General features: G+C 43.1%; 1 protein-coding gene across 1 annotated transcript in view; it reads right to left on the reverse strand.

The window, feature by feature from the left end:
* ZFYVE26 (zinc finger FYVE-type containing 26) overlaps nt 1-26,715 on the reverse strand; it is an 88,860-nt gene that overhangs the window by 59,957 nt on the left and 2,188 nt on the right. Inside the window, exons 3-14 of the mRNA XM_049770531.1 lie at nt 24,916-24,994; nt 19,653-19,742; nt 15,885-16,404; nt 14,444-14,574; nt 13,228-13,392; nt 12,999-13,087; nt 11,983-12,146; nt 8,430-8,633; nt 4,818-5,423; nt 4,531-4,617; nt 1,253-1,321; nt 584-729 (exon numbers count right to left, since the gene is read on the reverse strand). Coding sequence (XP_049626488.1) covers nt 584-729; nt 1,253-1,321; nt 4,531-4,617; nt 4,818-5,423; nt 8,430-8,633; nt 11,983-12,146; nt 12,999-13,087; nt 13,228-13,392; nt 14,444-14,574; nt 15,885-16,404; nt 19,653-19,742; nt 24,916-24,994 — 2,350 coding nt within the window. The remainder of the gene's footprint in view (nt 1-583; nt 730-1,252; nt 1,322-4,530; nt 4,618-4,817; nt 5,424-8,429; nt 8,634-11,982; nt 12,147-12,998; nt 13,088-13,227; nt 13,393-14,443; nt 14,575-15,884; nt 16,405-19,652; nt 19,743-24,915; nt 24,995-26,715) is intronic.

Genomic DNA, 26,715 nt, shown 5'->3' on the forward strand with positions numbered 1-26,715 from the left:
GAAATAACTACATTTTGAACTGTCCTAATAATGAAAATGTATGAGGGAAATGGAGAGCCTGTTTAGAGTACAGGCGGGGGTCAGGTGGGGAGGAGGGAGACTTGGGACGTTGGTGATGGGAATGTTGCACTGGTGATGAGTGGTGTTCTTTACATGACTGAAACCCAAACACAATCATGCATGTAATCAAGGTGTTTAAATAAAATATATAAAAAAATTAAAAAAAAAAAAGACATGCTATGTGTTCGGAAAAGGCATACAAAGTGGTGGAATGGTAGCTAAAATATTTTCTTTGTTAAAACACTGCTTGCCTAAGGAAAAACAAAATAAAACAAAAATGATTCAAATGATTCCAGGCTCAAATCTCCTAAATTGAGAGTGGAAGTGTAACAATGCTGAGGGCCGGCCTTCATCTCTGCAAATTTCCTCCTATTGCAGTCCCTTCAGGTGCTCCCTGGGGAAGGAACACTAGGCAAGAGCACTTGGCTTTACTTGGGGCCCCAGGCTTCTGTACTACACCCAGGTGTAGTCTCAACTGCCCCCTCCTCTGCCTCTCTCGCCTGTGCACCAGTGTCCACCTTACCTGATGGGCTTCTGCAAAGTTTCCCCGGAGGATGCAGGATGCCAGCAGTGACTCCGGTGGGGAGAACATCATGGGCAGGAGGGAACTCTGAGGCTGCAACTGGCCAGCTGGCTCATTCCTCCCAGATACAGCGCTCAGGCTCCCCTCTGTTCAGACACAAGGGAATGAGGGCACAGGAAACAGCAGAAATGGAATGAAGGAAAGCTGTCATCTCCCATCAAATACTCCCCCAAGCCACTTTCTGAAAAGTCTTAGTTTTTTACTCCAGTGAAGGGAAAGTCTATGTTGGCTATCTTTGAATGGGAGACTTGGGTCCCACCTAGGGAGTTGTTCATAGTTGGTTCTCTCTGCTGTTGGATAACTCAGCTGAGAGTGAAAGAACCATTCTTTCAAGAAAGAGAAGAAAAATGTCTGCCATAGAGGCAGGCAATGGGGAGTATAGGTCAGTGACTAACAACTTTGTTGTCATGGTGATTCAGTTAAATGATTTATTTATTAAAAAAAAAAAAGAAAAAGAAAACAGAATCTGCATCTTTCCTGAGTGTGTTCAGTCCCCTGCAGAATCAGCCTTGATCATGACTGGTTCGAACAGGGCTTTACACTTGGGATACAGCAATTCCATAGTCGGACAGGTGGGTTTTAGTTGGCAACTGGTTGGGACCCCCATACCTGAAGTGCTTGTGCTCAGTTCACTACTTGTACTTTCCAAGGATGGGTTCGAACCTCTGTCCCGGCCTTCTAGAGAGAAATTCAACTATCAGAACCTTATGATGTAGAACGTGAGGTTGTTGAAAGTCAAAATTGGGAAGAAAGGATTGTCAGAAACCCCTACACCTTCTGGTTCTAGAGCAAACCCCAAATCCTAGAGATTAAATGGGAAAGAACTTAGTAAGTCCCCGTGCTTTATTGGGGCAGTAGCTTCCACAAGTTCTTTCCAACGTGTGAGGCTCAAAACCATTGAATCCCTCTGAGAGTTCAAGAATCACCCAACTGCCTATTAAGTACTATCAATATCTAGAAAAGATAAAAAACCAATTACTATACTATATCCAGCAAAGACAGGGGGCAAAGGGTCAACATTTTTTTCAGTATGAGGACAAAAATGGTGTCCTCATATCTGAAGGACAAGGCCTAAGGCCCCGGAGAAAGAACTGCTTCTACATACTTGCCGTTCCTGGAGGAAGTTGTTGGCTCCCCAGTAGGATTCTCAGGGGTGCACTCAGGGATTTAATAGATAACTGCAGGGGAGGTAGGATGGATCATGCCTGGATGGGTAGGTCTAGTGAATCCCAAATCTGCTTTTGACACAAACCAAGTAGTAGTAGTGGAAGGGCCTTCACACCTCAGGTGTGATGCTTTCCCAGTCTGGGCTTTCTCAGTAGGCTTCCACCTTCCTCAGCAAGATTGCTTTGCTCACTTAGCTAAGATCTTGTCTGGTCATTCTCCAAGTGAATGCTCCTGTCCATTCTCTTTCCCACTTTCAGGCTCTGTAGGCTGCCCTGACCTCCCCTCCTCAGAAATATTAATGTGCCCTGAGGAGTGCTGCTGTGTACTTCAGGCTCTCCATGTCTACTCTGTGCAGGAAAACGAAACAATTTCAAAAGCAAAGTCCTCTTTTGTGCTTCTTTCTTCTCCTGCAAGATTCCTACTACTGTTTAGCACATGGAAACTCTGACCCATTCCCTGTTAATTCTTTAAAAGCACCAACCTTTGGGACAAAAATGGGTCTTAAGGTCATTATGTTAAGTAAACTGAGTTAGAAAGTTAAAGACAATTTATTAGATGGTTGTATTAATATGTGGGATACAAGTAACTAAAGCCAAAGCAGGCAAAAAACATACAAACAAACTTAGGCTCTGAAAACAATGGTGGCTTCAGAAGGAAATGAGAGAGAGAGAGGCTGGGCAGTGGGGGTTTTGGTGGTGGGAGGGCTGCTCTGGGACTTTGGTGGCAAGAGAGGTGCGTTATATACATAGAAAGGGATGAAGGTAAGTCCTTGGGATTTCAAAATATTATAAACTGATAATAAATCTATTAGAAAATGCTTATTTGGGCAAAAAAAAGCCCAGTACCAAAATCATATAAAATTTATTACCTAAAAACTTGCTACTAAAATAAGAACAAAATTGACTACTGCTGCATAATGATGCTTCTTTTTTGGGAGCAGTGTAAGATGATACTCAGCTATTAACCCAAAACAAAGGTGTCTCCCCATTTTCCTCTTTCCCATAAATCTCTTTTGATATGCAAAAGCCCACCTAGATTACCCTGACCATCCCTCTCCTAGTGTTTGGGTATTGGTTTAATAAAGAAAGGGAGATAAAGGAATTCTGGCTTTTGACTCAGGCAGAGAGACCATGAGGTGCAAACTGGCTCTTGACTGGCTTGGTTCATTAATCTTTCGCTGGTACCCTGCTTCTTCAGACCCCTCTGCATGGAAACACAGTGCCTGAGGTGATCTCCTAACTCGTGGATTTTATTTTACAGAGCAGCATATGGCAGTGCTCAGGGTTTACTTTTGGTCTAGTGTTCAGGGATTAGGACTGGCATTGTTCAGGGGACCATATGGAATGCTGGGGATCGAACCCAGGTTGGCCACATGCAAGGTGGCCTTACTGGCCATACTATCTCTCTGGACTTCCTTTACATTTTATTAAGGAAGATAACCCAATGGAAAATATGGAACCCAGACATGAAAGGCAACTCACAGAAAAAATATGAATGGATCAAAAAAAAAAAAATGAAAAGACATTCAAATTAAAAAACCAAAATAAGTATTAAAGTCATATGTCATTAGTATTTTAATCATCAAATTAAAATAGTTCAATTCTACTTACTGATAACAAATAAAAGTGCACATAGGCACTTATATACAATGGAAAAGTAAGTTGGAATACTTTTTAATGGCAGTTTGGTAATGTTGATCTATATTTATATCTACTTATCTTGATTTGTTATTGTACTGCTAGGCACTTCTCCTTTTTGCCTGGGTTATTTCACAGAAATAGATTCAGACTTATGTACAAGGCTGTCAAAATACTGAAAAGTGGAAGCATCTTAATTGCCCATGAACAGGCTATATATATATTTATATATATTAAGTATATAATATATATAAATAAATATAAATATATATTATATATTTGGCAACGGAATACTAAGGAAGCTTTTCAATCAGTACTATAAGTAAACCCTTTATGCTTGGAATGATTATGTCTTTTATACAAAAAGGACTTAAGTGAAAAAAGCAAGTTTTAATTCCAGATATACATGGAAGGAGTAACTCACACATGTAAAACAAAACATATATGTTTGTGCTGAAGGCATATTTTCTGGAAGGGTTTGTAAGAAATGAGTTTAGTTAGAGAAATAACTACATTTTGAACTGTCCTAATATTGAGAATGTATGAGGGAAATGTAGAGCCTGTTTAGGGTACAGGCGGGGGTTGGGTGGGGAGTAGGGAGATTTGGGACTTGGGTGATGGGAATGTTGCACTGGTGATGGGTGGTGTTCCTTTTATGACTGAAACCCAAACACAATCATGTATGTAATCAAGGTGTTTAAAAAAAAATTATGCATTAAAAAAAAAATAAAAAGAAACTTATGGCTCCCTTGGAAAGTGGACTAGGGTGATCTCAGAACACTGTTTGTTGGGATCATATCTTTTTTTTTTGTTTTTGTTTTTTTCTTTTGTTTTTGGGTCACACCCAGCAGCACTCAGGGGTTCCTCCTGGCTCTATGCTCAGAAATCACTCCTGGCAGGCTTGGGAGACCATATGGGATGCCGGGATTTGAACCACCGTCCTTCTGCATGCAAGGCAAACACACTACCTTCATGCCATTTCTCCGGCCCCTGGGATCATAATCTTAACAAAAATTAGAAAGTGACAATGTATCACTTGCCTAAGGCATGGGAACCAGCCTTGGGATGAGTGCTTCCATTTACCTGCACGACTCTTTCTTGTCCGCCGCCCCCGACGGAGACCTGGGTGCTGTGAAACAATAGGCCGATATCTTCGAGAAGGTTGTTCTTCTGGAAAAACAAGCCCATTGGGTCATTCTGGTACGTGATGAACTTTAATCCGTCCCACCTCCTGGGATAACAGGTAGGTGAAGGCGTAGCCTGAGTTCTGAGACCAGAGCAACACCCAGGCTTTGCCAGGCAGTCTGGGCATCCCACACTTTTCTCTCTTCTCCCTTTCTGGACCCACCAGTGTTGCCACCATTGCTTACCTGAGCTCCGGTTGCTCTTTACCACCTTGAACCTCCATTGTGCCTCAGAGAGAATCTTGGAGAAGCGGTGCACACGGCCCTGCAGCCCGGCTCTGCTCCCTGAGCAGTTTGGGCCTTCTGGAGGTTGTGTCTTCTGTGGGGAAATGCGGCTGCTTAGAGCATCCAGCTGTTCCTGGAGTAGTCCAAGGAAAGCCCCCAATGCACGTTCGTTGGCCAGGAACCCAGTGACACCCCTGGTCATGTGCCTGAGGTCCAAAAAGCTGCTCCCCCGAGGCCCAGGGTCTTTGGATTCTGCTTTCAGACAGTCTGGAACGGGGTAAGCAAGACATCTAGAAATGCAGGGTGCAGCCCGTTCTGCCTTCTTCTCAGGCGGTGGCATGTGCTGAGGGCTCTCTGCCGGAGACGGACAGACCTCGTGGCCCTTGCCCTCCACATCGTCATCCTCCACATAGTCCTCGGGCAGGGGAGGTTCTGGGTAGAGATCGGCAGATGTAATCAGGAGCAACGAAAAGATGTTTTCCAGAAGTTCCAAGCACAAAGAGTCAGGGACCCTGCACAGGAAGTGTTGACACCTGGCCATGTATGTTGTGAAGAGATCAGAAGCACCTAAAAAGGCAAAGTAGGAGAGACAAGGTCAGAGAAAACCAAATAAACACAAGAAACATTACTTGCCAGTCTCTGAAATGGAACTCCTTAGTTTGCTCATGGTGAATGACATTGACAATAACAGTTACTTTGAGAAGGAGACTCTATCTAGCCACAACCTTTCTGATTGGCAGTTGGATTTACTGCCATAATAAAGTTATTAATAAACAAATAAATAAATAGGGGCCGGAGTGATAGCACAGTGGCTGGTTCTAATCCCAGTGTCCCATATGGTCCCCTGTGTCTGCCAGGTGCTATTTCTGAGTAGATAGCCAGGAGTAACCCCTGGGCAGCACCGGTGTGGCCCCAAAACCAATAATAATAATAATAATAAAGTGAATAAATAAAGCTTACTACATAATGAAATCTTCATTATTTTGTTCCTGTTTTTGTTTTCTTTGAAGGATGACACCTGATAGTGCTTAAGGGCTACTCCTGATCAGTACTGGGACTCATTCCTGGAGGTGCTCCAGGAATTATGTGGTGCCAGGATTCAAGTCCAGGAATACTGCATGTAAAGCATGAGCTCAGCTCATTGAGTTAGTTCACTGAGACCTGTTCTTGCTTTGTGTATACGTGTATGTGGGGGGTTGGGACACATTCACTGTACCAGGATTTATTGCTCCTGGTAGTGCTTGGGAAATCATGCAGTGTGGAGGTCAAACAGGGTTGGTAGTATGCAACCTCTTATGTTATCTCTCCAGCCCCCCCACCCTACACACTTCCTGCTTTTACAGTATCATGTTACTCCTCATCTCTGACAAGCACTCCATACTTTCATGAAGGTAGCACAGACATTCCTTATTCCTGAATTCTGTTTGTTCCTCACTGTTACATTACAGTGATCCTAGGCTGGGGCCAAGAAACAGTACAGAGTTTAAAGCACTTCCCTTGCATGCAGTTGACCCTCTAAGAGGGTCAATTCTCAGTCGCTACATATGGTTCTCAGCATCAGAAGGACTAGTCCCTGAGCACCACCAGGATGATCCACTTTCCTCACTGCTAAACTCTCATTCCTCCCCAAAAAGATACTTGGGAATAAAGGCTACCGAAAGCTCTTAGAAAATACTCACTGGAGAATCAGGAAGCTCAGTAAGAGGGTTGAATCATCACGCACCTGGCATGTAAGAGGCCCTCCGTTTGATTTCTGGAAATGGGGCACACTCTTCCTAATCCCTCTCTTTGCCAATACTGCTGGGTATAGCTCAGATAGTCTAGAACCCAAATCAAAAACCAACCAACAAAAAACCCTCAGTAATAAAAAAGAACAAAAAAAAAAAGGAAAGATGTCAGCTCAGAGGTGAAGGTCTACCGATCCAGGACCAAAGGTGGTTGGTTCGAATCCCGGTGTCCCATATGATCCCCCGTGCCTGCCAGGAGCTATTTCTGAGCAGACAGCCAGGAGTAACCCCTAGCACCACCCGCCAGGTGTGGCCCAAAAACCAAAAAAAAAAGGGAAAGACAGCTGAGCACCATTTCACAGGAGTGAAGGACATACTAAAAATTTTGTGATTGTTTAATTACTAATTATTACTAATCAAAATTGCTAAAAGAAACGAGCATTTTGGGGTCAGAGTGATAGCACAGCGGTAGGGCATTTGCCTTGCATGTAGCTAACCCAGGACAGATCCGAATTCGATCTCTAGCATCCTGTATGGTTCCCTGAGCCTGCCAGGAACAATTTCTGAGTGCAAATCTAGGAGTGCCACCAGGTGTGGCCACAAACACACACCCCAAAAAAATAAAAGAACATTTTGGGTTGGAATCTTTCACATTGTAAAATGTGACTCTTGAGGCTGCATTTAAAAAAACATCGGGATAGAACAAGGGTTAAGGCTCATGTCTTGCAACCTAACAACCCTAGTTTGATTCCTGGTACAACATAATGTTCTTCAAGTACTGCAAGGGGTCTCTCCTGAGCACAGAGATAGGAATAGCCCCTGAGCCCTGCTGGGTATGGTCCCAGTTCCTATCTTCATACCCCACTCCTCAAAAAAGGGGAAAAAGAAATAGGAGCTGGAGAGATGTCTCAATGGAGTGATCCCATACAGTGCGTGTAGGAAGTGGCCCTGGGCAATAACTTAGGAATAATTCACTGTCCACTTCACCAATACAGGCTACCAGTTGTTACCAAACACCAATGACTACCAAGTGTGGCCCAAAATCCCCTCAAAATTTTTTTTAAATGGAAATGGAAGAGAAGAGAAAAGCAATTGAGTATAGTATATAAGAGTAAGCATTACTTTCTTTTTCTTTTTCTTTTTTTTTTTTTTTTTTTTTTTGGTTTTTCGGCCACACCCGTTTGATGCTCAGGGGTTACTCCTGGCTAAACTCTCAGAAATTGCCCCTGGCTTGGGGGGACTATATGGGACGCTGGGGGATCAAACCGTGGTCCTGATCCTTGGCTAGTGCTTGCAAGGCAGACACCTTACCTCTAGCGCCACCTCGCCGGCCCTAAGTAAGCATTATTTTCTAAAGCATAGTTTCAGGGCCAGATAGAATAGCGGGTATATACTATTCGACTTGTCTTGTATATGGCCCATCTGAGTTCAATTTCCAGCACCATAAATGGTCCCCGAGCACTGACAGAAGTAATTCCTGAGGGCAGAGCAAGGAGTAACCTCTGAGTATCATTGGGTGTGGCCCCAAAACTACCATAGTCTGAATTTATATATCACTTAAACACACATTTGCCTTTAACTACACAAATTATATGTCTAGATGGAGGAGACTGTGAAGACTATTTTTACTGTGGACTTCAGTTAAAAAAAACACTTGGCAAACATGTCTCTAGAGAATCAATAACTTAGGTTAACCCGCTACACCCCCACCAGTCCTTTTGATTTGCAAATGCTAAAAAATGCTTATTTCTGGGTAGAAGGCTGCCATTCCCAACCTATAGAAAAGTGTTCCCACACAAAGCACTCATGAGACAGGTGATTACTCAAGGATGGGTAAGTGCCTTACCTGGGGACGACGGAGGCTCATCTGCTGGCTCCACCATTAAATTCGGGTCCTCGGAGGGAGTGTCTTTGCATTCCTGGCACTGGGAATGCTGGTGTGAGTTGACACAGAGTGCATAGATGGCGTACTTCATGGCACAGAAGCTCTGGTAGAGGGTCAGGTTGTGGCTGTGGCTCCGATGCTCGGGTACCAGGGTGTCAGTTGCATCTGCATTGGAAGGAAGCGGGCAGAACCTCAGAGCCAGCTCTGCCAGGTGCAGCTGAGAGAGAGACTGCGCTTGCAAACCTTCTTAGGTGGAGCTTTTTGGTCCCTTTTCATTCCCCGAGAAATGCCACATGGGTAAGTGATAGAAGAGACGCCTCACATTCATGATGTGTTCGCTACTGAATTAATTTTTGGCTATTTCATTGAGAAGGTCTTTACTGTTGCCAGTGTAAGCAAGACACTTGTTATTTCTTCTCAGTCTCTCCTTTTGACAGCTTTGTTTGTTCCACCCTGCCTTATTTTTATTTTAATGTTTTTGGCTTTTGGGGCCATTTCCGGTAGTGCTCAGGGCTTACTCCTGACTGTGGTATGTGGTGTTCAGGGAATCATATGGGATGGCAGGGACAGAACCCAGATTGGCCTCATGAAAAACAAGTACCCTACCCACTGTACTTTTGCTCCAGTCCGATTCCCCTTTATTTTTAGACACATTTTTCTTTTTCTTTATTTTTTTGTGCTGGGGACTGAACCTAGGGCCTCTCTCAGGCATGATTGGGCCCGGAGAGATAGCACAGCGGCGTTTGCCTTGCAAGCAGCTGATCCAGGACCAAAGGTGGTTGGTTCGAATCCCGGTGTCCCATATGGTCCCCTGTGCCTGCCAGGAGCTATTTCTGAGCAGACAGCCAGGAGTAACCCCTGAGCAACGCCGGGTGTGGCCCAAAAACCAAAAAAAAAAAAAAAGAAGGTCATTATTTTGATGGGTTTCTAAATGTCTTAATCTGGTTACAATTCCTTCCAGACAAAATGTACAATTTAATCAAAGGAAAAAAATTAGGGGTCAGAGTGATAGCACAGTGGGGAGAGTATTTGTCTTGCACATAGCCAACCCGGGACTGACCTGGGTTTAATTCCTGGCATCCCATATGGTCCCCTAAGCCTGCCAGGAGTAATTTCTGAGCACAAAGCCAGGAGAAATCCCTGAGTGCTGCTGGGTATGGCCCAAAAACCCAACTCCACCCCCCCACCCACCAAAAAAGAAAAAAACATTAGATGTAAAACAAAGTGAAGAAAAAAATCCTATAGGTGGGCCCGGAGAAATAGCACAGCGGCGTTTGCCTTGCAAGCAGCTGATCCAGGACCAAAGGTGGTTGGTTCGAATCCCGGTGTCCCATATGGTCCCCTGTGCCTGCCAGGAGCTATTTCTGAGCAGACAGCCAGGAGTAACCCCTGAGCAACGCCAGGTGTGGCCCAAAAAACAAAAAAACAAACAAACAAAAAAATTCCTATAGGCTAAATATAAGGACTGATATAGTCTAACTTAAATCCTTCACTAATTTCTCACTCTATATGTATGTCAAGAGCAGGTATTAATATTTTATTTTATTTATTTATTAAATGAATGAAGACAGTGGCACTTGATTTTTGTCTATTTTTGACTGACACCTGGTGGTGCTCTGGGATTACTTCTGGTTTCATACTCAGGACTATATTCTTGGAGGTACTGAGGGAACCCTATGGAATACCAGGGATCAAACCTGGGTTAATGAGGCAAATGTAGTCCCACTGCACTATTACTTGGGTCTTGGCAATAGTACTTTAAATACTACTACTTTTCTTATTTCTTTTCTTTTTTTTTTTTACTTTCTTTTTTTTTTTTTTTTTTTTTTTTTGGTTTTTGGGCCACACCCGGCGTTGCTCAGGGGTTACTCCTGGCTGTCTGCTCAGAAATAGCTCTTGGCAGGCACGGGGGACCATATGAAACACCGGGATTCGAATCAACCACTTTTGGTCCTGGATCGGCTGCTTGCAAGGCAAACGCCGTACTTTCGTATTTCTTAAAAATTTATTATAGTATAAGTTTTGAATATCTCTTTTTGTTTTGTTGTTGTTTCTGAATTACACACAGTGCTCAGAGCTTACTCCTGGTTCTGTGCTCAGTAATCACTCCTGGTGATATTCAGAGGATTATAAAGGGTGCCAGGGATCAAGTCACTGCAATGGATATGGCAAGAGCTTTAATTTTTTTTTGGGGGGGGGCACATCCAGTGATGCTCAGGGGTTACTCCTGGCTATGCGCTCAGAAGTCACTCCTGGCTTGGGGGACCTATGGGATGGCAGAGGATCGAACCACAGTCCATCCTAGGCTAGTGCAGGCAAGGCAGGCACCTTACCTCTAGCACCACCGCCCGGCCCCAAGAGCTTTAATCTTTATGCTAACTCTCCAGCCAAGTCTGTTTCTTTATAGAATACATTCCCAATGACTATAGATAATTCTACTGAATAATTTATTATGGGCAAAATCTTCTAGGGTGGAACAAGATTACTACTGTTGCTTCTTCTAGGAAGCTTTACCCTGGCCAGCAGAATAAGATCAAGATTACTTAAAGCTTCTGGCCTGCCTATCACTGCCCAGGACCAGGACTCAAGCATTTGCATAAGGGTGAATGATTCCTTACTTTTTGTTTCTTCTTCTTTTTTTCTTTTTTTTTCTTCTCCTTTTTTATTTCTTTTTTTCTCCCTTTTTTTATGATGGCAAAGATGATTCCTTACTTTTTATAACCCCCATTCTGCCCTCGATTTCCCTAGTCCTAGTCCTATTGTTGCTCTTGTGCCTTTTCCAAGTTCAAGCTCTACCTGTAAGCTAGAGGGGCAGCAGAAAACAAATTTAAAATACTTCTTTCAAAATCTTTGCAAAAATAAGCTATCTATTTATCCAAGAAAGAACAGAATGAAGTAAAGTGATTTTTTTTGTTTTTTTTTTTGTTTGTTTGTTTGTTTTGGGGTCAAACCTGGCAGTACTCAGGGCTTACTCTTGGCTTTGTATTTAGGAATCACTCTTAGAAGAACTTGGGGGGAAGTTCCTTTCAGTTTTCTTTGTTTTTTTTTTGGGGGGAGGAGAAATCACACTTGGTGATGCTCAGGGGTTACTTCTGGATTTACACTCAGGAATTACTCCTGGTGGTGCTGGGAACCATCTGAAATGTCAGGGACCAAACATGAGTTGGCCTTGTGAAAGGCAAGCACTCTACTCACTGTACTATCTCTCTGGTCCCAGAGTGTAGTTTCTAATAATTTCACTGGAATAAGGGTGTGTAGTTCTTGAGATGGTTCTATGAAGACAGATTTCTACAGGACTGTTCTCTCAGAATTCCCTTGTCCACATGGAAGGGAGAAGATGAGATGACCTTCTGTGATCTGACTGATCCAAACAACTTTAGTTTAATAGCACATATTAGACAATTCCTTGCGATAAATCCCAGCAGTTACACCTAGACAAATCTTGGCCAAAAGAAATGTGTGTAAGGTCATCCTAAGGAGGAAACTTGCTGACATTACTCTATTGACAACTCACCGTGCTCTTGCTGGGGGTCTTTGACTGGCACTTTCTGTAAGAGTTTGAGGACCTCTTCCTCCCTGAGTGCTGGAAGGTTGGTAAGATGATGAAGCGAGTAAAGCACTGAGTGGTTGTCTCCACCGTGTAAATGGTATAAGAGATCTCTCTTTGGTATGGGGTTGCTGAAAGGGAAAGTTGGGAGGATGGAAGGGGAGACGGTTTATAGAATTATAAAGACTTATCTTCATTCTCTCTTACGTCCATTCAAATTCCAGGTGGTTTCTGAAGCTATGAAACTTCAGCTAAGAAACATAGCAGGTGTTAACTTTCAGGGAACAGTACAGCTATCAAATCAGCTCAGTTGTCCAGAAAAGACTTCTTTTGGTCCCAAGGATCTAGAAAGAGCCTAATGCCTTCTAATGTCTGTATCAGTAAGGATCCCTCGCTACTTGCCCCTCTGCCCATGCTATTCTAGGATGCCAATGATGTGTAAAAACCAAATAGCAACCCAGACCAGATTTGGGGAAGAACCTAAAGGGCCTTCAGGGAGGCTATGCTACTAGGGAAACATAGCTTCACTCACAACTTAAGGAAAAATGGCTAAACAAAAGTACCGTCCAGTATAATGCGTGGCTGACACTAACATGGTAGGCTACATCTCCAAGAGATTATTCCCTATGCACTTTATTTAATGTTTTTAGGTTTCAGAAACCCCACCTTTAAAGTAAGAATGATACTGGTATTTACTGAGAGGCTGATGTGAAATCATACACACAATGGGCTTAGAGTGGAACTTGGCATAAAGCACCTGCTAGGGAAACGTAAGCATTGCTCTTTATGTCAGTCCCATGCTTCCTTACCCTCTTGTCATGACCTTGTGGCCATGGTGAGACTAAAGTTTCCTTCCAGCTTTAACAGCTGGAACAATGACTAGTTGCTGGTCAACAGAGAACACTTATATGGCAGATGCCTGGAAACAGCCACACCCTCAGGAAATGAGGCCATGCATGTCCAACGGTGGGAAAAGGCCATACCTGCTCTGTTGCACGCACCACTCCAAAACCTCCAGGTGTGCCCACAGCCCCTCACAAGCATCCCCGAGGAGCTTGTCACTGCTTTGGTCCTGCATTGACATCGGAGAAAAGAGACTTAGGCTATGGAGAGGAAGAGACTGCTACTACCTATAGGATTTTGAGTTCTGGCTCATCCCAGAGTCCCAAAGTACTCACTTTCAGAGAGCTTGGGCAGCTGGTGGACAGTTACCTGGGAAGTGTGGACTGTGTGTAGCAGCTGCTTGGCTGAATCCAAGCTCTGGCAGTGTGTCCAGCCCAAGAGGACAAGCAGTCGACCGAGAGGTTTGAATTCTCTACTGAGCAGGCGGCCGAGACTGGGGAAGTCTTCCTCTTTCAACAGTGTAAGTGCTGTCAGCTGAAAGCCAAGGGAAGGAGACTGCTCCAGGCAGCTGTGTGGATTACAACACCCCTGGATTGCTTCTACTAAGGGAAGGAGCCTTCTCATAGGGCAGAGAGCTTCTGACAATAGCACAAGTGGCTAACTGAATGAAGAATGGCCATGGGGCTGGAGTGATAGTATAGCGGGTAGGACATTTTTGCCTTGCTTGTGGCCAATCTCCCACATCCTATATGGCCCCGAGCATTGCCAGATGTGAATATATATATATATATATATATATATTATAAACCCAGACCCTACACAAGGTATACAAGGTTAAAAAAAAATGCTGAATGATGCTAAACTGTTCTTTTTCACACCTTCCAGAAAGTTTTATTGGATCTAGCATTTTTTTCTTTTTTGTGTGTGTGTGGGGGTTCACATTCAGCAGTGCTCAGGGGTTATTCCTGGCTCAGGGGTCATTTCTGACAATGCTTTAGGGATCATATGGAACACCGGGGATTGAACCTGAGTGGGCCACAAAAAGTCCTACTCACTGTGCTATTGCTCTAGCTTGAACTTTTTTTGTTCTTGACTAAGGACTGATTAACAAAAATGAATGCAGTTTCATCATGAATGATATTGGGCCTCAAGACTCTTTTTCCTGACCCTGTAATGAATAGAACCACAGGCCTCTCCACTATCCAGTTTTGTACTAAATAAAGGAGAGGAGGGGCCAGAGCAGTGGTGCAAGCGATAAGGCATCTGCCTTGTGAATGCCAACCTAGGATGAACCATGGTTCAATCCTCCGGCATCCTATATGATCCGCCAAGCCAGGAGCGATTTCTGAGTGCATAGCCAGGAGTAACCCCTGAGTATCACTGGGTGTGGCCGAAAAAATCACACATACACACACACACACACACACACACACACACACACACACACACACACAAAGCACTGGATAAAAATAAATAAATAAATAAATAAATAAATGGAGTGGAGTGGAAATGACCTTCAGGAAGAAAAGGCCTGGAGGAAATCCTTGGATACTTGTAAGGTGGTAGATGATAAAATCTGACTTACCAGGATCTGTTCCAGGAAGTGTTTATTGTTGGCCAGGCAGTAGAAATAGGCTGATTTCCAAGCCTGGGCTGGATCAGTATTAGAGAACAGAGCTAGAACTGTCTGCTCAGGATCCAGGTGATCTGGTGAAACTGAAAAAATCAAACCTAAGGATTTTTACTGGTTTCCTAAACTAGAACCCATTGAAGCATCATCTGATGTGAGAGCCCACCCTTTCAAAACCTTAAACCAGGTTTTCTACACTTAAAGACTTTCGTTCTCCATAGTTTCTTAAGTTTCTGAAAAGCGCCTGAAATGCTATTACTGTATTATTTCCATCACTGTCTTAGATTATGAAATCTATGTATTTATTTATTTAATGGACCTGAACACACTATAATAACAGCGAGGAAATTATTCAAGATGATGAGTTGAGGAAGTTAGAAAGATAGTACAGTGGTTAGGGTGCCTGCCTTGCATGGGGCCAACCTGGTTTGATTGCTGACATCTTCTAAGGTCCCCCTAACCCTGGGGCCCAAACATGGTACCTGGGATTTGAACCAGGTTTGGATGCATTCCAGGTAAGCTCCTTACAACAATCTGGTACTTAGAGCATGGCTAGATGCTCTCCCCTCCCCAAAGGAGAATATATAATTTTGATTTTATATATATATATATATATATATATATATATATATATATATATATATATATATATATATATATATATATATATATATATATATATATATATATTTGGTTTTGGGGTCACACCTGGTGGCACTCAGGAGTTACTCCTGGCTCTACACTCAGAAAACATTCCTGGCAGGCTTAGGGGACAATATGAGATGCCAAGATTTGAATCACTGTCCTTCTGCATGCAAGGCAAACGTCCTACCTTCATGCTATCTTTCCGGTCCCATGATTTTATATTTTTCATTTAACATTTTTTTTTTTTTTTTGGTTTTTGGGCCACACCCGGCAGTGCTCAGGGGTTACTCCTGGCTGTCTGCTCAGAAATAGCTCCTGGCAGGCACAGGGGACCATATGGGACACCGGGATTCGAACCAACCACCTTTGGTCCTGAATCGGCTGCTTGCAAGGCAAATGTCGCTGTGCTATCTCTCCAGGCCCTCGTTTAACATTTTAATGTACATTTTACATTTCTAGTTTTTAAATGCTTTTATATTAAAAAAATAAAACTACTGTCTTCTACTAACTACTATCTATCTACTATCTACCTAACTACTATTTATCTACTACCTACCTACAATACCTACTTACCTACCTACCTACCCACCCACCCATCCATCCATCCATCCATCCATCCATCCATCCATCCATCCATCCATCCGCTTAGCTTCTCCAATTAGCTTTCCTCAGCAACAAGAAAGGCATCAGGTGAGCGGAATTTCCAAAAGGTAACAGTTAACACACAAAGAGTAACATGGGAAAAATATACCTTTTCCTGACAGGGTGACCTTCAGTGACTTTTCTGTGTCCTTCTCGGCAAAGGTGTGGCTGTAGAGGGTGATCAGCCCCCTCCCGGCCCTGTGCAGTAGGCACCCCAGCAGCTGCTCCTCGTGTAGGGGGGACCCCTCTGTCCTGCAGGCCTCCACCAGCTCTTCACACAGGACCCGAAGCTCGGCCCCCTGTGGCTCTGCAGGGCAACGCAGAGTCCGTAGGGCTCCATAGACTGCATCTACGACGCCTGGAGAGGTGGTGGCCGAATTCTGCAAATCTCGCAAAGCCTTGCAAATAAGGTCCACCAGTGCCTTCTGGAGCCAGCCACAGAGGCCAGTGCCATCCTCCTCCTCCAGCAGGAGCTCCAGCAGGGCCTGTGCTGGCCCAGGTGCTTGCCTCAGAAGATCCCAGAGCACAGAGAGGGCTGGTGAGCTGAGCTCAGGGGTGCAGCTCTTCTGCCTCCTGTCTCCATGTAGAACAGGGCATACTGTGGCTTTTGCTAAGGCCTCGTAGAGCTCCTAAACAAGGAACACAGAGAGGGATGCACATGCACGTGTGTGTGTGTGTGTGTGTGTGTGTGTGTGTGTGTGTGTGTGTGTGTGTGTGAATGGCCAGAGAGGGGTGGGTGAGTGAGTGTATGTGTGTGATATCCAGAATGCTACTGCCTGTATGTCTTAATAAAACAGTAAAACAGTAGCAGGAAAAAACATTTCTATAGAAGTTGTTTTGTGTCAGGCCTTCTATATAACAAAATGCAATCTATAAAATTTTAAGAGGAAGACATGACTGTTACCCTCATTTTTACAAATGAGACTAGAGCCAGTCAAGATTACCTCATCTGCTCAAGACTATCATGCTAAACTAGTGCCTGTCCCACTATCTCCAAATTGTACACTGCAGAACAATATCAGGGAAAGCAAACTCACAGGTTAAGCAGGTAACAAATGGGATTGGCTGTTTTGCCCATCTTGAGGTACCAGAACATGATTTTTGGGGGTGCTGGTATCCAAAGCTGTGCTTTGGGGCCTCTCCTAGGAATTCTTGGACAGCTACACCAGAGTTCAACACTAGGGTCTAGCCACACAGCATGGCTTGTTTCTAGTAGTGCTGGCACCCACCAGGAATAGCCCCTGTGGGGCTTATGAAACCATGTGGTGTTGATGATTAAACTAAGTTTCTTGTTCATGAAAAGCATATGCCCATAAATTATCTTCTTGGCCCTTTAATGTTTTTTTTTTTACTTGTGTGAATAAAAGATTTTTGTTTATTTTATTGTGGTTGAAGTGAATTACAATTCTCTCACAGTAATATTTCAGGCACATAGTGACAATAAATGAGGGGCATTCCCACCACCAGTGCTGTCCTTCCTCCATCTCTGTTCCCAGCATGCACTGGCCCTTTAATTCTATGTTTATTTTATTTTGGCTTGGGTCACACTAGAGATGCTTGGAGGCTACTTCTAGTTCTGCATGGGGGTCACTCCAATGATGCTTGGGCTTAGCATGCATAGGACCTAAGACTCTTGCAAGCACAACATTCACTCAACACATCGAGCTATTTCTCTAGCATTTAAATTAAAATTTTATTGGCTGGAGAGTACAGGGTAGAAGATTTTTTCCTTGTATAAGGCCAGCCCATGGTACCATATGTGGTCTCCCAAGTCTCCACCAGCAGTGACCCCCTAAGCACAGATTCAGGGTAAGCTCTGAGCACCATTGGCTGTGGCTTCTTTAAAACAAAACAAAATGAAAATTTACAAAAAACTACACACTAGAGTTTAGAACTCAATCTAAATCCTACCCATATTTTAAAATAGAATTCATTCCTTATGTGCCTGTAAAAAATTCCCAGTACATTCAACTTAATTAATATATAATCTCTCGCTTTACCTATCTCTCTCTCTCTCCTTTCTTTTTTTTTTTTTTTTTGTTTTTTTTTGGTTTTTGGTTTTTGGGTCACACCCGGCGGTGCTCAGGGGTCACTCCTGGCTGTCTGCTCAGAAATAGCTCCTGGCAGGCACGGGGGACCATATGGGACACTGGGATTTGAACCAACCACCTTTGGTCCTGAATCGGCAGCTTGCAAGGCAAATGCCGCTGTGCTATCTCTCCGGGCCCCACTCTCTCTCTCCTTTCTAAACCCTCTTAACATCAACTCTGATTAAGCTGTAATTTTAATGTACATAAAATTAGTAGTATAATGTTTGGTATATGAGTGTGTCTGGTGTATTTTAGTTCTTTTTCCCTAACTAGACTGTAACTCCTTAAAAGCAAGAACTGCTATATAGCCTGTAATTCTTTTTCAGGTTTGAGGCAGAGGGGAAATAGGGGAATTGAAAAGTATTTCCTACACTTTATCCCCATGTCTGTGAATGGTGTTCAGAAAGGCATGCTCATAAAATTATCTCAAGATGGTGGGATCTTGAGTCTCTGACCTGGGAGAAGTGAATTCCCTACATCCTACTATAAACGTCTTTTTAATTAGTACTTCATGAAAAGATAAGCACTGAGTCTCAGAACAAACTTCGGGTGCTTAAGTACAGATAGATAACACAGGAATTAAGTACTTGCTTTCCATGCAGCTGACCCTCAATTTGATCCCTAGAAACACCTGGACCCCTAAGCATACTGGGTACAATCCCTGAGCACCACTGGGTGTGATCCCCAAAATCACACAAATATACAATTCTCCCTCTACGGTAATTATAAGGATTGGCTATAACACATTTAAATACACACACAATCTCTCTCCTCCCCCAGGTAAAGTGTCTCTTTCTGCCCCAGAGGTAAAATGGTAAGGATTAGCTAGGACACATTCAGTGCACACCTGTTACAGAACCTTTCCACATATTCAAGTTTCTTTCTCCTTTTACATTCCCTACCTGTGTATACTGGGGAACAGTTTAAACACTTAGCATATAAACACTTTTTTCTTTTCCCTTTATATAAAAGGGAAATAAAGTTTAATCCCCAGCTATACTTGTACTTCTGGAAAATCTACCTCAAGAATTCTAAAATTGGGGCCCGGAGAGATAGCACAGCGGCGTTTGCCTTGCAAGCAGCCGATCCAGGACCAAAGGTGGTTGGTTCGAATCCCGGTGTCCCATATGGTCCCCCGTGCCTGCCAGGAGTTATTTCTGAGCAGACAGCCAGGAGTAACCCCTGAGCACCGCCGGGTGTGGCCCAAAAAACAAAACAAAACAAAACAAAGAATTCTAAAATTAAAATCAGATACTTTCTTTTAGGGGATGTGGGTGGGGGAAAACTAGGGCATACCTGGTGATGCTCAGGGGCAACTCCTGGCTCTGAACTCAGAAATTACTCTTGGTGATACAAGGGGACAATCCAGGATGCTGGGAACAGAACCCAGGTTGGCTGGATGCAAGGCAAATGCTCTATCCACTCTACTACCTCTCCAGGCCCTAAAATCAGATAGTTTTATCCTTGCTCTGCATTCCCCTCATGGAGAACCTTAGACAAGCCTGGTCATGCCCTTTTTTATCTGAATTCCTCAAAACTGACTCTGGGGGCCGAAGAAATAGTACAACAGTAGGGCATTTGCCTTACATGCAGCCAACTCGAGATAGACCCAGGTTTGATTCCCGGCATCCCATATGGTCTCCCAAGCCTACCAGGAGCGATTTCTGAGCACAGAACCAGGAGTAACACCAGAGTGCTGCCAGGTGTGGTCTAAAACAAAACAAACAAAAAAATAGCTGAGTGATTTTAGTCACTGTCACCCTAGGAACTCCAGGGTCCTCTCTTACCTTGAGGATGTCCTCTGAAATGTCACCAGGGAGGTGTTCCGACAACAAGAGAAACTCAAGCTTTCTCCGGAAAATAGTCGAGAGTAACTTCTAGAAAAGTCATAAAAATGATTAGAGAGTAGACATATGATTTCATAAAATTGAAACTGCATGATTCACTTCAGTTAGTCCTATTTTTGCACTTCTAAGATACAGCACTTTTTTTTTTCCGACCACACCGTTTGATGCTCAGGGGTTACTCCTGGCTAAGCGCTCAGAAATTGCCCCTGGCGTGAGGGGACCATATGGGACACTGGGGGATCGAACTGCGGTCCTTCCTTGGCTAGTGCTTGCAAGTCAGACACCTTACCTCTAGCGCCACCTCGCCGGCCCCAAGATACAGCATTTCTAACAACTACACTTCCCAATATGCTTTCAGATATATTTATTTATTTATTTATTTATTTATTTATTTATTTATCTATCTATCTATCCACTTCCCTGTTCCTAGTGGTGGTTGTGGGCAGAGTGATGGCTGTAGGTACATACACACCTATTTGTGGTGCTAACATCTCAGGATTTCTCTTAATGGTGTGAACCTGGCAGTTTGGTGCTTGGGCCAGTAGTGGGGTGCTCAAAGCAATTCTTGTCTTTTTGTTTGTTTTTGTTTTACAGGGGGTGGAGGAGGGTGTCACACTTGGCAGTGCTCAGGAATCACTCTTGGCAGGCTCAGGAGACCATATAAGATGCCAGGGATGGAATCCGGGTCAACCACATGCAAGACAAGCGCCCTATTCACTGTACTATCTCGAAGAAGTTTTGGGGAATGTGTACCAGGGCCGCACCCATTGGTTCTTGGGGGGGGGCATGTTGTAGTAGGAATTGAATCCAGGGTTTCAATGCTAGGCAGATACCAGACCACTTGAATCATCTCCCAGGCTCTCGGGTATTTTTCTTTATTAACAGAAAGTAAAAGGGTTAGAGTAATAGTATAGCAGCTAGTGCATGTACCTGCATGTAGCCATCCCAGGTTCATTCCCTAGTACCACATATAGTTCACTGAGCCCCACCAGGAGTGATCACTGAGTGTAGAGCAAGGAGTAAGGCCTGAGCACTGCCAGGTGTGGCCCCAAAATTAGATACATAGCTATACCACTCCCCACCTATTACCAATATATCGGAGGCCCCTCCAGGCCCTATCAGAAGTGATTTTTCAGCACAGAATCAGGAGTAAGTCCTAACACCTCTGAGTCTAGTGCCTCCTCTCCTTCCCACCAAAAAAAAAAAAAAAGAAAGAAAAGAAAAAGTGATTGCAATGTGGCTAATAAGACATACTATCAGAAAAGACAACAGTATAAGGTGAGAGAAAATTTTGTGTTTTGGTTGTTTCACAGTAACTTCCCTTTGTCTGGTCTTGGAAGCCAAATTTTATAGTCTATCTCCAAACACAAATACAAACTGGAATGAAGTCCAGTACAAATATGGACAAACCTTTCTTTACAGTAGAGAAACCTGTAAATCATGTATCTAGTTAAATCCAGAAGCTGAGTCTCACTGAAAGATCTAATTTAGGGCTAGGTAGATTACTCAAAGGATTGGACTGCATGCTTTACATGGAGGTCTGCATTTTGATTCCCAAAATGCATGTGTGTCTGGGCACCATGCAAGGTATAACCCTTAGTATATCTCAAAACCTAAAAATGACTAAGAGAGAGAAGAGAAAAACAGAGAGACAGAAAGAGAGGGATAATGATCTAACTTAAGGCCAGAAGCACATGTTAGATTACCTGAAAATGGCGTGTTTGCACATGAGTTTTACAGTACAAGATCACACATCACTTATGTCCCATTCATCACATCAAAAGCTAACACAATTTAGCATGCCCCAAATCCTGCCATCTTCTTTTCACTCCACCTACAGAACGTTGGTGGGGAAAACACATGCTAGAAAGCTGCAAGTTAATGCAAGTTAGTGCTTCCACTATAGAAAGAATACCTAAGAGGTACAAAGAGCAGGCTCTTAATAAAAGAACAAAGTCTACCTAAGATTTTAGGCCTTTAATCTAAAATTCCAAGGACTTATATTTATGTGACAATGAAAGTACAAATAAAAATGTGCAAATGAAAGGTCATAAACACAGGGTCGTAAATGATTAAAATTCCTAAGGCAGGTATGAATTTGCTCAGTGTTTATAAGAATAAATTTTCTTACCATAAGAACAGGAAAAAAAGTAAAGGTAAAGCATGTCCAATGTAGAAGCATGAGATATAAGTATGCAAAGGAAAACAACTTGCCTCAATCTCCAATCTTTTCACTACAGAATACATTCTTTAGTTCAGTGAACGAAGAGCTTTAGGACCATCTTCTACATGCAAATGCACACATACTAAACAATTTTTCTTCTTATTTTTTTAAAAGTGTTTGGTTTTGGGGCCGGAGCAATAGAACAGTGGTAGGGTGTTTGCCTTGCACACAGCTGACCCAGGATGGACCTGGGTTTGATCCCTGGCATCCCATAGGGTCCCCTAAAGCCAGGAGCAATTTCTGAGCACATAGCCAGGAGTAACCTCTGAGTATCACCATGTGTGGCCCAAAAAGCAAAACAAAAAGTATTTGGCCTTCCTGATGTGTTCAAGGGCCTAGGAGTCACTCCTCTTTCTTGAAGGGACCATGTGGTAGTGGGAATTGAACCTGGGCTGGGCCTCAAGCATGCCTGGCATGTGTTCCAGGCTTTGAACTATTTTTACAGATCTATTTTTTTGGGAGAGAGGATGAGAAAGGGATGTGGTTCCCAAGCCTGGAGATTTCTCCCAGCAATCCTTGGCTAAACCAGCCAGTGATTCAATGTGAGAGTGCCAAGATTCAATGTTGCTTGGGCCCTGTAGTGTTGAGAATTATCTCAGTTACTCAGAGAGTATCCAGGAGTCTTATGGCTGCAGCTAGTGGAATCAAACTAGAGTTGGTTGCATGCAAAACATAAGCCTTAATCCCTGTATCATCTCTCCATGTCCCCTTTTTTGTAGACCTAGCAAAATCTAATCATCTTTCCAGGCACTGAATTTTTCACTTATCATGTCATCTTAATAGCAGCCTGGTTAGTTTAGAATCAACTATACTTTTATTTATTAACCACTACCATATTGTAGCTAAGGGAAGAATTTGAAATTTTCCTTTATTAAACACCAGCATCTTAAACTTTGGATTACATAACTGAATATGAGTCACAGAAGTTTTGGCAACAGCAGAAGTTTCCTGAATGTGCAATGACCAAAATCAAATGTATAATGAATCAAATGTAAAATGAACGTGATATATTTCTAGCAACACTCACACATCTTCTGAGTGAGAAAGATTCGAGTGGGAAATGTTTATGAAGCCTCACGTTAGAAGTTTTAGAGAACTGTAAGTCTCTGAACTCTGCTGATACACATTAAGATAGATCTAGTCATTAAAAAGGAAGCTTTTGGCAGAAAGTTAAGAGTCTGGGAAAAAAAAAAAAACAGGTAGCCAGCAAGTCCCCAGAAGAGGAAGGACACTAAAGGATAATGCGGGATTGCAGTTGTATTCCCAAAATACATTGAAAATTTTGGTACTTGTAGAATCTAAAATTCTTCTAGGTCTTGGCTTAAGATCTAAAAATTCCCTGTACTTTTTGTTTGTTTGTTTTGGGCCACACCCAGTGGTGCTCAGGGGTTACTCCTGGCTCTGAGCTCAGAAGTTGCTCCTGGCAAGCTCCGGGTACCATAAGGGATGTCAGGAATTGAACCAGGTTGGCTGCATGCAAGGCAAACTCCCTACCACTGTGCTATTGCTCTGACCCCTCCTTGTACTGTTTAAATAACTAAGGCAATGAAGTTTTAAGAACCAAATGATGCTGGTAAAAACAAGAACAACTCTTAGATTAAGGAGGCAGAGAAGTAAAATTTACCAGGTGATTTGGTTAAGCAAGAAAATAAGAAGTAGGGCCAGAGAGATAAGCACAGTGGTAGGGCATTTGCCTTGCACGCAGCTGATTCAAATAGAAGGTGGTTTGGATCTTGGCATCCCATATGGTTCCCCATGCCTGCCAGGAGTGACTTCTGAGCACAGAGCCAGAAGTAACCCCTGAGCGATGCTAGGTGTGATCCAAAAAAAACAAAAACCAAAACAAAACAGAAAAAGGAAATAAGGAATAATGCAATAATGTAAGAAATAAGCTCTACAGAGGGGAATGTTCATCTGGTTTAACAAATTCCATGTTTGCACTGAAAAGATTATTAGTAAAAGGAATTCACCCTCTCCCCTCTCTTTGGAGACAGTAGTATTTTAATGAGTATTTTCTTTTTAGATCTAAGATTATAGCAAATTATTTGTTTTGGGACCTCCCTGGTAGTGCTCAGGGAGACTGAACTCAGGCTTGTTTACTCAAGGGCTTTGCTCTACCTGAGCTACCTCTCCAGTCCTACAGTCTTAATTCTCCTGTGGCTGATTCTTTTTCAAATTCTTTTTCTTTCTTCCCTCTTTTGTGGGTTTCTCATTTGTCTTTTCTAGATAACTGGCTGAATCAGTTAATTTTTTAGTAGCTCTATTTTTTTAGTAGTAATGTGCTATTTTTGTTGTTGTTTATTGTTTATTGTTTATTTGTTGATGTTATTTATTTTTGTGTCACACCCAGTGTTGCTCAGAGGTTATTCCTGGCTCTGCACTCAGAAGTTACTCCTGGCAGGCTTGAGTGGGATGTTGGAGATTGAACCTGGGTTGGCTGCATGCAAGGCAAATGCCCTACTTGTTGCCCTATCGCTCTGGTCCAGTTATTCTTTGGCAGCCATGTGAAGAAGGGTCCAGGGAGATAGTTTAAAGTACTTGAGGCATACCTGGCCTGTGCTAGGCCCCAAGTTCAACCATATGGTCTCCTTGCTCCAGCACTGCTGGAGAATAGCCTGGTGGCCCGCAGTATCCTAGACCTGAGCAGCATCTCATCAGTGGTCAAAGTACTGACCATTGGGCCTGCAAAGCAGGGCCAGGTATTGCTAAGGCTGGCCTCTGGGCTTCTAAGCACAACTTGAGAGGTTCACAATCTCAAAGAAGGGTGAGGAAACATGAAAACTAAAACTAAAGACAAAATTACTAAAGGACATAAGGAATAAAATTAGACCAATTAGAGATAATTTCAAAATAGGATATTTTTTTTTTATTATTTTTAGGGCAAACCACATCCAAAGCCTGTAATAGAAAGGATTTCTTATAATTACTTATAATTTCTTTTCACTTTCTAGAGAAAATTTGAACTATAAACCTACTTGCCTTTTCTCGAGCCAACCATTTTTCCAGTACAAGAAGCCAGATCCAAGCTAGTCTTTGAGGATTCAAGTCTTGTCCACATCTGAAAAAAGTGAAAAGAAATAATTTATTTTAAAAAATTGTCTTTCCAGGGGGGCCGGGCGGTGGCGCTAAAGGTAAGGTGCCTGCCTTGCCTGCGCTAACCTTGGACGGACCGCGGTTCGATCCCCCGGTGTCCTATATGGTCCCCCAAGCCAGGAGCAACTTCTGAGCACATAGCCAGGAGTAACCCCTGAGCGTTACTGGGTGTGGCCCAAAAACCAAAAAAAAAAAAAAAAATTGTCTTTCCTTCCTTTTTTGTGATCCAAGACTTATATCTGAAGGGCTGGAAAGATAGTACAGCAAGATTCTTGCAAGTGGCCTACCCAGTTCAATCCCTGGCATTGCATTTGGTGCTCCAAGCATCACCAGTTGATTCCTGAGCACAAACTAGGTATAAGCTCTAAGCACCGGGCCCGGAGAGATAGCACATCGGCGTTTGCCTTGCAAGCAGCTGATCCAGGACCAAAGGTGGTTGGTTCGAATCCCGGTGTCCCATATGGTCCTCCGTGCCTGCCAGGAGCTATTTCTGAGCAGACAGCCAGGAGTAAGCCCTGAGCACTGCCAGGTGTGGCCCAAAAACCAAAAAAAACAAACAAACAAAAAAAGTTCTAAGCGCCACCAAGTGTAGCCCAAACACAAACAAAAAAGAAAAGAAAAGAAAAATTATTTGGACTTCACTATTTAAACCTGAACAAGGCAAGTTGCTGTTCTGAGACATTTTCAAATATACATGACAGATCAGTATTGAGAGCCAAAGTTAGCAACTTTCATAAAAATAAAACTGCTATTCCTTATGTTCTCCCTATCTAGTCTTCCATAATTTTTTTCTTTTTTGGGGGGTGGGGGGGAAGGACTGGGGCTACATGCAGCAGTGCTCAAGGCTTACTCCTGGCTCTGAGGTCAGGTATCTTTCCCTGGAAGTGCTCATGGGACTGTATCTGGTTCTGGATTGAATCAGGGTTGGTCACATGCAAGGCAAGCACCTTAGACCTCTATACTACCACTCTAGCTCATATTTGATCATTTTTAAGTAAAGACAAAAAAAATAATAAGAGTCCTACATAGACAACATGATCATTCAAAGGTATTTAATGTATATTCTTAAACACAGAACCTAAATCGAGTAGTTTTTTGTTTGTTTTTGTTTATGTGCCACACCTTATCACTGTGTTCCTCCAAAATCAAGTAATTTAAAAGAAAATAGAATTCACAGAAGTTTTAATGTTTATTAGTATGTTAAAAATAGGATTACAGGGGCCATAGTGGTGGCACAAATCGGTAAGGTGTCTGCCTTGCCGACACTAGACTCGGATGGACTGCGATTCGATCCCCCGGCGTCCCATATGGTCCCCCAAGTCAGGATTGAGCACATAGCCAGGAGTAACTCCTGAGCATCACTGGGTGTGGCCCCCAAAACCAAAAAAAATAAAACTAATTAAAAAAAAGGATTACAGGGGCTGGAGTGATAGCATAGCGGGTAGGGTGTTTGCCTTGCACATGGATGATTCAATTCCTGGCACTCCATATGGTCCTTCGTGCCTGACAGGAGTAGTTCCTAAGCACGGAGCCAGGAGTAACCCCATAGCAATTCTGGGTAAGGAGAGATAGGGCAGTAGATAAGGTGCACTTATCTTGCACGCAGCTGACCCAGGCTTGATCCCTGGTACCATATGTGGTGTCCTGAGCACAGGATCAGAAGTAAGTCCTAGGCACTTCTGGATA

Source organism: Suncus etruscus, chromosome 3, assembly GCF_024139225.1.
Source record: "Suncus etruscus isolate mSunEtr1 chromosome 3, mSunEtr1.pri.cur, whole genome shotgun sequence".
In the NCBI taxonomy this organism is placed as follows: domain Eukaryota; kingdom Metazoa; phylum Chordata; class Mammalia; order Eulipotyphla; family Soricidae; genus Suncus; species Suncus etruscus.